General features: G+C 44.2%; 1 protein-coding gene across 1 annotated transcript in view; it reads right to left on the bottom strand.

Moving 5' to 3' along the window:
• Nucleotides 1-6419: 6419 nt before the first annotated feature.
• The window catches only part of NCMAP (non-compact myelin associated protein), a 10787-nt gene continuing 5703 nt past the window's right edge, over nucleotides 6420-11503 (bottom strand). The window contains exon 3 of the mRNA XM_008062170.2: nucleotides 6420-6893. Within this exon, the coding sequence (XP_008060361.1) occupies nucleotides 6752-6893 (142 nt within the window). The 3' untranslated portion in view covers nucleotides 6420-6751. The remainder of the gene's footprint in view (nucleotides 6894-11503) is intronic.

Here is an 11503-nt window from a genome sequence, read left to right as displayed (position 1 = left end):
GGAGGGAGAGTAGCAAACAAAAGGAAACGAACATCACCTCACCCCTTCTGTTCTTTATTATGCAGAACAAACTGCCCAATTCACAGATCCCTCCATGAAAGGCAATAATACTCATACGTTCATGATTAATGTTTTTTTATCCCTTTTACGCCCATATGCCTCCTAGGGCAAGAACTGTAACGCTAGAAAGAATGTACAAGTTGGCTGTTACATTTTTCTGAGATCAGGTAAGGTAAGGCACTACAGCATGCTGTGAGGGCATCAGGGGGTCCAGGTGAATTCATTCAAGAGATTGAATTTGAGCCAGCCAGGGACCCTCCCCAACAGCACCTGGACTGTCATCAGACAAAGAGAATTTCATATCATCAGAGACCCAAAGGTCAGTCTTAGGTCTGTCTGCTTTCCCCAAATGTGGACACACTGTGAGAGCCTGGAATAGTTGTATCTGCTGAACCACAGCAGTTTGCTTCTATGCCAGGAAATTTCCTGTGAAGGGAATGGGTGTCTGGGACAAAGGGCTACAGAGCTGAGACAATGCCCCTGCTGTGTGCTCCCATCCAGTGGGCCTGAGACAATTCCTGGAGACATTTTTGTTGGGTTACTGCACACCCACAAATAGCTACTTAAAAGAAGAAAAAGAGCAAAACTGGACAATTAGAGGACTATTTAGAAAATGCATTTTTTTCACTGAAACCACTCTAAAAAAAATAGAAAAAATAGAAATGCATTTAAAAACTAACAGATACACAGATGTGCCTGTTACTTCTTGCAATGGACTAAATTGTTCTGTCAGCCTCCGGTCTCTCCTACACCAATCCATTCTGTACATTGCAGCAGGATTAATCTCCTTACAGTACAGATCTGATCTAGTCATTTCCCTGCTCAAGCATTTTCAGTGATTCCTGCTGCCTCTAAAATAGCCCAGGACGGAAGAGCCTTCCTATGGGCACTTCTTTTCTCTTCCCAGCCCACCTCCCCTGAGCTCTTTTGGATTTCTGCTAAACTGAAGCTTCTCTCTCCTGAAGAGCGCTCTTCTTTATCTCTCTTATCCTCCACTCTTCCTTGATTCACTTCTCAATATTTTACTCTTATGTTATTTCTTCTGGGGAACCTTTCCTGATGGCCCCTCCCAACCCATGAACCTCCAGACTAAGTGAGATGCCTTAGCGAGAGGTTTATACAACATCTTGAATTTCCTCCTGTCACAGAAGGAATTGTTCTATATTGTAGTTGTTTGCTTACTTTTCTGTCTTCCCTGCTAGGGGGTACATTCTGATAGGTTGGGCCCATGTCTATCTTGTTCACCATTTTAACTCCAGTGTCTGAGTTACACTTATGAAAGGAAGCAAGAAAGAAGCTAGCCACAGTGGCATATGCCTGTAGTCCCACCTGCTGGGGAGGCTGGGGCAGGAGAATTGCTTGAGCCCAGGAGTTCAAGGTTATAGTGCTCTATGATCACACCTGTGAATATCACTGTAATCCAGTCTGGGCAACATAGTGCAACCCTCATCTCTTGTAAGAAGGAACAAATGAATTGAATGTTCTTCCTTTACTCCAAAGTTTTACTCTTGCTTGTCTTTCCCTCACCTACCCTATCTTTGTCACAATTCTTATCAATAAAACATCTATTCACACCACATATCTACAGTTACTCAACTTATAAGGTGACACTGCAGTCAGGTAGAGAAAGGATGGTCTCAACTGGTGCTGAGTCAATCCGATATCTACATAGAAAAGGAATCTTGACTCTTCCTCAAACACATACTAAATAATTTCAGATGGATCCCATATATTAGACATAAAAAGTAAAACAATATGACTTTTGGAAGAGAGCAGAGAAGAAAAATCTTCAAAGCCTTAAGTAGGCAAAGATTCTTCTTTTTTCTTTTTTTGAGTTGGAGTCTCACTCTGTCGCCTAGGTTGGAGTGCAGTGGCATGCTCACAGCCACCGCAGTCTCGACCAGCTGGGCTCAGGCAATACTCAGCCTTCCAAGTAGCTGGAACTACAGGCATGGGCCACTATGCACAGCTAATTTTTTGATTTATGTAGAGACAAGGTCTCGCCATGTTGCCCAGCCTGGTTTTGAACCTGCAGGCTCAGGCAATCCTCTCATCTCTGCCACCTAAAGTGTTGAGATTACAGGTATAAGCCACCACACCAGTTGGCAAAGATTTTTCAAGCAGGATATAAAGAGCACTAATTATAAAAGAAAACGTTGATACATTAACACTTAGATTAAAAAACTTGTTTTCATTAAAAAGCCTTTAAGAAATTTATAAAGACAGACACAGACTAGAAAAATAATAGAAAGAAATCGACAAAATCAAAATTTTTTGTAAAAATCAAGAAACTTGACAAACCTTTAGCTCATCCAAATAGAAGAGAAAACATTCAGATTACTAAAATCAGGAATGAGAGAACATCACTACTGATCTTTCAGAAATAAAAAGGCTTACAAGGGAATACTATAAAAAAAACCTGTATGCCAAGAAACTCACTAGCCTGGCTGGTAGGTAGGAAGGGCCTATCTGTCTGCACACAGTAGGAGCTTAGTTTATGGAAAACATCATGATTGGTGATTTGGGGTTCATTTTAAGGTCTCCTACAATCCTGGCAGCTCCTAAATCTTGGCATCTCAGTGCCTCCGGTGTTTTAACTGCAGGCTGTGATGCTGGATTCCTTTTGTCATATTTGAGCAAGTTAACAAGTTTTCCAACTCTCAGAAGTGTCTGTTGATAGCAGCCCACCTTCAGTCTTTAGAAGTGATGACACAATGTTTGAAAAGGCACAGGCTTCCCTATGGGACCCTATTTACGTTGTAAGGGAAAGGAAGTTTTAGAAAAGGTATTTGTGGCCATTGCCTTGCTAAGGTATGGTGTGGCCATGTGGCTCTTTGAGTTATGGCTAGGCCATGTTTACTTAAGCTTTGGTTCCCTCCCCTACTTTGGGGAGGCGAATCTTCTCTTTTTTCCTCTAATTTACTTTATTTTATTTTATTTTTTTGAGTTGGAGTCTCATTCCACCGCCCAGGCTGGAGTGCAGTGGCACACTCATGGCCACTCCAGCGTTGACCCACTGAGCTCCAGTGATCCTGCCTCAGTCTTCCAAGTAACCAGTGATCCTGCCTCAGTCTTCCAAGTAACAGGTGCATGCTACCACACCTGGCTAATTTTTTGATTTATTGTAGAGATGAGGTCTCGCCAAGTTGCCTGGGCTGGTCTCGAACCCTTGGGCTCAGGCAATTCATTCACCTCGGCCTCCCAAAGTGCTGGGATTACAGACTGAGCCACTGAGCTCAGCCTCTAATTTATTTTTAAATAAACTATATTTTCTTTTTTTTTTTGAGTTGGAGTCTCACTCTGTTGCCCAGACTGGAGTGCAGTGGCTGCTCCCGGCCACCGCAGCCTCGACCTGCTGGGCTCCAGCGATCCTTCCGCCTCAGCCTTCCAAGTAGCTGGAACTATAGGCGTGTACTAACATGCCTGGTTAATTTTTTTTTTTTTATTGTAGAGATGAGGTCTCGCTAAGTTGCCCAGGCGGGTCTTGAACCCGCGGGCTCAGGAAATCCACTCACCTCAGCCTCCCAAAGGCGCGGGATTACAGGCTGAGCCACCGAGCTGGGCTTATATTTTCTAATCTTAAAAAAAAAAAGTATTTGCTAGCTCTGAACTTAATTGAAATCAACTCAATACGTTTGATTTAAACCTTTTTATTTTTAGACATATTTCTTTAAGCATTTAATATCTTTTATTGATTCAGTGGCCAAATAAGGCAGCATCTGCTCAGTTAAGAAAGGCACCTCATCAGAACTGAAATACCTAACCGTGTTGTAAGCCCCTGCTATAGGACCAGCTGCAGCTGCTGACTCCTTGAGGGCAGGGACCGTGCTGAATGTAGATAGTAGCAGCTCAACTTGCACTTAAGAGCCCTTCTTATAGGATGTTTATTGAGTCATCTTCAATGGTCAAAACCAAAGCACTAAAGAGTTTATACTTGCTTCCTCCTCACAATTCTATCTTCCCCTCTTTCCTCTACTTACAAGCCTTCATTTGGCAAAAAAACATTTACTAGAGGGTAACCTCAGGAAGACTCCACTGCAGGCAGAAAAGTCTAGTTTCAGGGCTGGGAAATTCCAAACAAATTTTTAAAAAGCAGAATATGTTTAGGGGAGCATATCTATTTGGGCATGAGCCCTCAAAGGAATGACTTTGCCCTGGCTAGATGCTGTTCCCTTGCTGTCCGATCCAGCAGTTGGGTGTATGAAGCAGGAATCTTTATAGCTTGGAGGGATTGAGAAGGGACTCCTTTGGATGTGATCATAGACGCCCCAAAGAAGGCTACCAAAGTGGCTTTGCCTTCACTTTCAGCTTGGAAGCTGGACCCTTGATTTCCATTCAGACACATGAATGAGTCCATGATCCTGCTGTTCAGCCCACAAAAGAATCTGTGCTTCTTGAAGCCAGCATGGCAGGGAGGAGTGTGATATTATAAAAAGATGGACCTTGGAGTCAAGAGACCTGATTTTGAAGCCTGTCTTTGCTATGTGACTTTGGGAAGTACTTTTTTCTCCTTGAGTCAGAAATTTTCATCTGTGCTAGAAAAAAATAATTCTTTCCAGGGTTACTGGGAAAATTAAATCCTAGGAATAACTTACATAAGAGCACCTTGCAAAGTGCCAGGTACTTGGGGGCCCTCTCAACATAATAGGAAGAAATGATGGCTGGAAGGAAGAATTTGCCAGTATTTCTCCAGAGCTATTCCACTGAGTATTTTTATAGTGGGATGACATGAGCTGTGTGATCCTGGGTCAGACCACTTACCTTCCTGCCTGTCAATTGCCTCTCAAAAGGGATTTCTGACTCCAAGAGGGACAAACTCCCAACATTTGAGGTTAGAGGTCAGAGCGTATTACTTTCTGTAACAGAATAAATATTTATTACCTTGTTTCCAAGATGCAATCAATTGTAAGATACACAATAGATTAAAAACAACTTTTTTGAGAGGGAAGAAAAAAAATACAATTGTATGAATGGACCCATCAATTGTAAGACATATTCTGATTTCAGAATCATTAAAATGGGAACAAATGTATATCTTACAATTGAAGAAAACTCGTAATAATAATATTGGCTACCATTTATTAAGCATCTACTGAGTGCTGGGCACTATACCCATGCTGCCTTACTAAGTCCTTGTCTTGTTCTAATAACCCAGTGGGGCAGATGTTATCATTTCCCCTTCATGGTTAGGAAAGTGAACATAGAGAAGCTGAGTCACTTCCAAGGCCACACAACCAGGAAGTAGGGTTTGGACAGCAGGTAGTCTTAATTCCAAAATGCTTTCCCTTCTCAGTAGATAGTTCTCCAGGCTAGGGAATCAGAGATCAGCACTCTACAGAGAAATGGTTTGGGAACGTGGTACTTTGAAAATACCTTGAATCTCTGAGAGGTGACCAAGAAGAAATAGGTAATCTAATCAATCTCCAAATACTGGTTGTCAGAGGTAAGGCGTTAATAGGAGAAACAGGGAAGGATACCTGCATAATGAACATTTGTATACCTAACCCTGAATTGTACCCCGCATCTTCATTTTTTTTTTTTTTTGAGTTGGAGTCTCACTCTGTCGCCCAGACTGGAGTGCAGTGGCTGCTCCCGGCCACCGCAGCCTCGACCTGCTGGGCTCCGGTGATCCTTCTGCCTCAGCCTTCCAAGTAGCTGGAACTACAGGTGCGTGCTACCACGCCCGGCTAATTTTTGATTTATTGTAGAGATGAGGTCTCGCCAAGTTGCCCAGGCGGGTCTCGAACCCGCGGGCTCAGGCAATCCACTCACCTCAGCCTCCCAAAGGTGTGGAATTACAGGCTGAGCCACCGAGCCCGGCTGTACCCCGCATCTTTAAAATAAAATAATTTTTTTTTAAATAGGAGAAACAGGCTTACTTAGAACCCAGACAAAGGGAAGCCAATAAATGAGACTGAGTCAGGGTTGATCCAGCCCACTGGAGGAGAAGGGCCCTGACCAGTTGGCAGGATTGTCCACAGACAATACAACAAACTCTTATCCTAGAGATCAGTATTCCTCAAGGTCACCCTATTCCTTCTGCTGACTCTTTACTAAAGAAGCAGAAACCCTTTGAGAAGAATTCAGTTTTTCTTCTAACTTTTCTTGAAGAGGGAAAAATGTGCTGACCAACCGCCATAGCTAGCTAGCAGTCACTTAGTGCTGGGACAAGTTATAAATTAACAAGTTGGTTTTCTGACTCATTAGTCCAAGTTAGTTCCCCTGTGCCTGGTTATGGGATTGAATATTTTGCTCTGCAAAGCTGTGGATACGGCACTTAATCTGATATGACAGGGGCAGATCCTGTTGTGACACTCTTGGAAGCATCCCCTGCCTGACCCCTGACTCCTGACCAAGGACTCGTGGGCTGTCTGTCTGTCTGTCTAGCTATACAGTGTCAGGAGAAAGCCAAATCCACAATAGTGGATTCCCAATCTAGTTCTACCTCACCAGATGACAAAAGGATGCTCCACAGAGTTTTGGTAGTTGGCGGCAGGGACCTGGACATAGTTGGGGTGGGTCAGGGCAGGAGGAGGTTGAGGGTTGCCTGAAGCATCAGGGATTGCGTGTAAGATGCCTCTGTGGATCTGACCAGGAGGAACTCATGGTGAAGCTGCCGGAGAAGGTGCTCCTGGGTCTTGGCTCTGGAGAGGCTCTTTGGACAGTGGCAGACACAGTACCAGGGCAGAGGTCACCGAGTCTCCACATGGACATCAACAGGACTGAAGGTCACAGTTGCAGGGTGTTGGTTGCTGTTGCTGTTTGGGCCCTGGGGAGAAGGGGTGGCTGGCTTGGGGCCCTTCGGCTCCAACTCCCGCCTCGTCCTCATTTTCCTGTGAGGAGAAATGCACACATGATCAAGTCTTGCCCCTCGTATGCCATGGGGGAATGGGCTCTGTGACTACAGTTCTGGAGAAGAGATTAATGGAGATAATCATTCAGTCACATGGCTTAATTGTCACCCACAGAATTTTACCACTGGAAAGGACCTTTGACGTCAGCTGGTCTGCCCTTCAATTTTTCATTTAGCTTAGATTAGATATTTATTTTTATTTGTTCCTATTAATGCATGAGCAAAGTGTCAGGTGGCTATATTGAAGACAAAGTGAAAGTATGAATCACATATTTTTCTGTTCAGAGTTGTAGTGTGCGTTAAATTTTACAGCTTCATTATGCTTGCTAAGTTTATTTTAGAAATATTTAAGAGATTTTCTTTTTTTTTTTTTGAGTTGGAGTCTCACTCGGTCGCCCAGACTGGAATACAGTGGCCACTCCCGGCCACCGCAGCCTTGACCTGCTGGGTTCCGGCGATCCTTCCGCCTCAGCCTTCCAGGTAGCCGGAATTATAGGTGCGCGCTATGACGCCCGGCTGATTTTTTTATTTATTGTAGAGATGAGGTCTCGCTGCCCAGGCGGGTCTCGAACCCGCAGGCTCAGGCAATCCACTCACCTCAGCCTCCCAAAGGCGCGGGATTACAGGCTGAGCCACTGAGCCCAGCTAGATTTTTTACTTAGTTGAAAAGAGAGTGTACTTAAAACATATCTCCTGGCTTCATTAATATGCTGTAAAATCCAATAACCAACAATAATTATGTATCCTAGTGTTTACTGGTATTCCATCTTGTTGGCATAATTTTTTTTTTTGTTGGAGTCTCACTCTGTTGCCCAGGTTGGAGTGCAGTGGCATGCTCATTGCCATCGCAGCCATAACCTGCTGGGCTCAAGTGATCCTTCCGCCTCAGACTTTCAGATAGCTGGAACTACAGACACACACGAGCATGCCCAGCTCATTTTTTGATTTTGTAGAGACAAGGTCTTGCCAAGTTGCCCAGGCACAAAATGGCTAAGACAACCCTTCCCCGAACAATTCACCAATTGTTAACAATTTGCCATATTTGCCTTCTTCTCTCTCTCTCTCTTTCCACTTGCAGAAACACCCACTATTTTTTTTTAGTTGGAGTCTCATTCTGTTGCCCGGGCTGGAATGCAGTGGCACAATCATAGCTCTCCCCAGCCTCGACCTCCTGGACTCAGGTGAGCCTGCCACCTCAGCCTCCAGAGTAGTTGGATCTACAGGTACATGCCACCATGCCCAGTTAAGTGTTTGATTTTCTGTGGAGAGGAGGTCTCACTATATTTCCCAGAATGGTCTCAAACACCAGAGCTCAAGCAGTCCTCCTACTCCAGCCTCCTGAAGTGCTGGGGTTACAGGCATGAGCCACTGTGCCTGGCCCACAATTTTTTTTATTTTTTGAGTTGGAGTCTCACTCCATTGCCCAGGCTGGATGGAGTGGAGTGGCACACTCACAGCCACCCTAGCGTTGACCTGCTGGGCTCAGTCGATCCTTACACCTCAGCCTTCCAAGTAGCCAGAACTACAGGTGCATGCTACCACACTGAAAAAAGGAACATCTGCTTCTGGGCTTCTGGAATGTCCCTGACCCCTAGGGCAGCCATAGCTCCCTTCCTGGAAACTTCTCCTCTGTTTTGTTAATTAACTGGGAGAGCTAATCTGTTTATGCCAGCATAACCAGCTACATCTGCTTCTGTGAACTTGCACGCTTGTGCCAGCAGGAGATAGGAAATGTTGTGGTTGGATTAAAGAAAGCCCCTAATGCATGTAGCCCAGGCCTTCAGAATGCAGTTAAGGGCTATTTAAGACAATCCTTTGCTGCAGGACGGGGCGTTGCCTTGGAATTTGTGCTTCCAGCAAGTGGTCGCTGGCCAGCTGAGCTTTGACTAATAAACCTCTCCCTTGTTACTTGTAAACATGTGTCAGTGTCTGTGATTTAAGCACTCGGACCCTACTTCAACACCCAGGCTAATTTTTTGATTTATTGTAGAGATGAGGTCTCACCATGTTGCCTAGGCTGGTCTCAAACACATGGGATCAGGCAATCCTCTCGCTTTGAGTTCCCAAAGTACTGGGATTACAGGCTTGAGCCACTGCGCCTGGCCTAATTTTCTTTTTTTAATCACAAACTATTTGTGACTTAATTGCACACATCATGCCACTTCACTTCTAAATACTCCTAAAAACAAGAACAGTCTGCAATATATCCATAATGCAATGCTAACTTTGAGACTCTTCCATTTTTTTTTTTGAGACTCTTCCATTTGGAAGATGACAAAATCAAGGCAGGGAGGTTAAATAACTTGCCTGGTTTTGACAAATCAGAGACTGAACCCAGCTCTCTCAATTCCCAGTCCAAGCATCAGTGGGATGAGTGGAGACTTGATCCAGATGACAACCTGGGAAAGGGACTCATGACCTGCCCCCATCAAAGGGAAGGTTTAAAAGCATTCAACTTCAAGCAGTCATTTCTCATTCCTTTGCTAAACTCTGGTGTGTCCTCTTGGCTCTTTGAGTTATAGCCACCAAATTTCTTAGCTGTGACCCCCTCCTCTCCCTTGGGGAAATGAATCTCCTCTCTCTCTCTAATTAACTTTAAAAATGAGTGATATTTTCCAGTCTTAAAAAAGAAAAAAGAGCTGGGCTCAGTGACTCAGCCTGTAATCCTGTGCTTTGCCTGACACATGGTAAGAGGTTTGGAGGCTGAGGTGAGTGGATTGCCTGAGCCCGCAGGTTCGAGACCGCCTGGGCAACTTGGTGAGCCCTCATCTCTACAATAAATAAATTTTAAAAAAGTAGCCAGGTGTGGTAGCACGTGCCTGTAGCTCCAGATACTTGGAAGGCTGAGGTGGAAGGATCGCCAGAGCCCAGCAGGTTGAGGCTGCAGTGGCTGGGAGCGGCCACGGCACTCCAGTCTGGGCAACAGAGTGAGACTCCAACATTGAAATAAAATGAAATGAAATAATGAAATGAAATGAAATGAAATGAAAATAAATGATATTTTCCAATCTTAAAAAAGAAAAAAGAGCCGGACTCGGTGGCTCAGCCTAAAATCCCACACTTTGCCTGACACATGGTAAGAAGTTTGGAGGCTGAGGTGAGTGGATTACCTGAGCCCGCGGGTTGGAGACCCGCCTGGGAAACTTGGTGAGACCTCATCTCTACAATAAATCAAAAAATAAGCTGGGCGCGGTAGCACGTGCCTATAGTTCCAGCTACTTGGAAGGCTGAGGCGGAAGGATCGCTTGAGCCCAGAAGGTCAAGGCTGTGGTGGCCAGGAGTGTGCCACTGCACTCCAGTCTGGGCGACAGAGTGAGACTCCAATTCAAAAAGAAAAAAGAGGCTCAGCGCTCTAGTAACAATGGAGAGGAAAGAAGGGTAGACATTGGGGTTTGATGCCATTTCCTGTTTGGGATGGACCCAAACTGTACCACCCTAAAGACTTAAAAAATATCTTTTAATGTTATTATTACATGTAATGGTGGGGCTATTTTCTTTGAAATCAGATGGACTGGGTTTGACTCACAATTTAGCCAATTAGGGCTGAACAACCTTGGACATGTTACTTAATCTTCTTGTACCTGTTTCTATACCTGTAAAATTGAGGATAATAGTAGTACCTACTATTAACCAGTAGTTGTGAGGATTAGATGAGTTACACATACACAAAGAGCTTAGAACTATGCTTGACACATGGTAAGAGGTAATATATGTCAGTTGCCTTTATATTACTATTATGTAAATAATATTCATGTTATTATAGAAACAATGCAAACTTACTACTTCACAGAAATAAGGAAAATCCACCTCTCAACCAAAACTAACAAACATTGGACCTGGCGATTCAATAAAAAAATAAAAAATAAAAAACAAACTAACTATCCCATCATGCAGGCACACTGGTTGTTAACATCTTGTTGTGTTCATCTCCCTTAGGGGGGTGTATGTGTTTATCCCATGTATGTGATCAAAATGTGTATTACTCTTGTAAATTTTGACAATATATTGTATAAGCAGCTTTCCTTATCAATAAGTACATTTCTTCTTCTTCTTTTTTTTTTGTCAGGGGTTTCACTCTGATGTCCAGGCTGTAGTACAGTGACACAATCACAGCTCAGTGCAGCCTCAGTCTCCTAGGCTCAGGTGATCCTTCTGCCTCAGTCTCCTGAGTAGCTGGAACTACAGTTGTGCACTACCATGCCCAGCTAATTTTTATTGTAGAGTCGAGGTCTTGCTATGTTGCCTAGGCTGGTCTCAAACTCTTGGGCTCAAGCAATCCTCCCACCTTGGCCTCCCAAAGTGTTGGGATTATAGGTGTGAGCCAATGCATCCAGCCTTATTAATTAATAAGTATATTTCTAGCCGGGCTCAGTGGCTCAGGCTGTAATCCCACACTTTGGGAGGCTGAGGTAAGTGGATTGCCTGAGCCCGCGGGTTTGAGACCCGCCTGGACAACTTGGCGAGACCTCATCTCTACAATAAATAAAAAAATCAGCCGGGGATGGTAGCGCGCTCCTGTACTTTTTTTGTTTTTGTTTTTGAGTTGGAGTCTCACTCTGTTGCCCAGACTGGAGTGCAGTGGCCGCTCCT

The sequence above is a fragment of the Carlito syrichta genome, unplaced genomic scaffold (genome assembly GCF_000164805.1).
Source record: "Carlito syrichta isolate Samal-C Ts95f unplaced genomic scaffold, Tarsius_syrichta-2.0.1 Scaffold305659, whole genome shotgun sequence".
NCBI classification, from domain to species: Eukaryota; Metazoa; Chordata; class Mammalia; order Primates; family Tarsiidae; genus Carlito; species Carlito syrichta.
The sequence above is the reverse complement of the archived record's forward strand: the minus strand, read 5'-3'. Positions and strand labels throughout refer to the sequence as shown.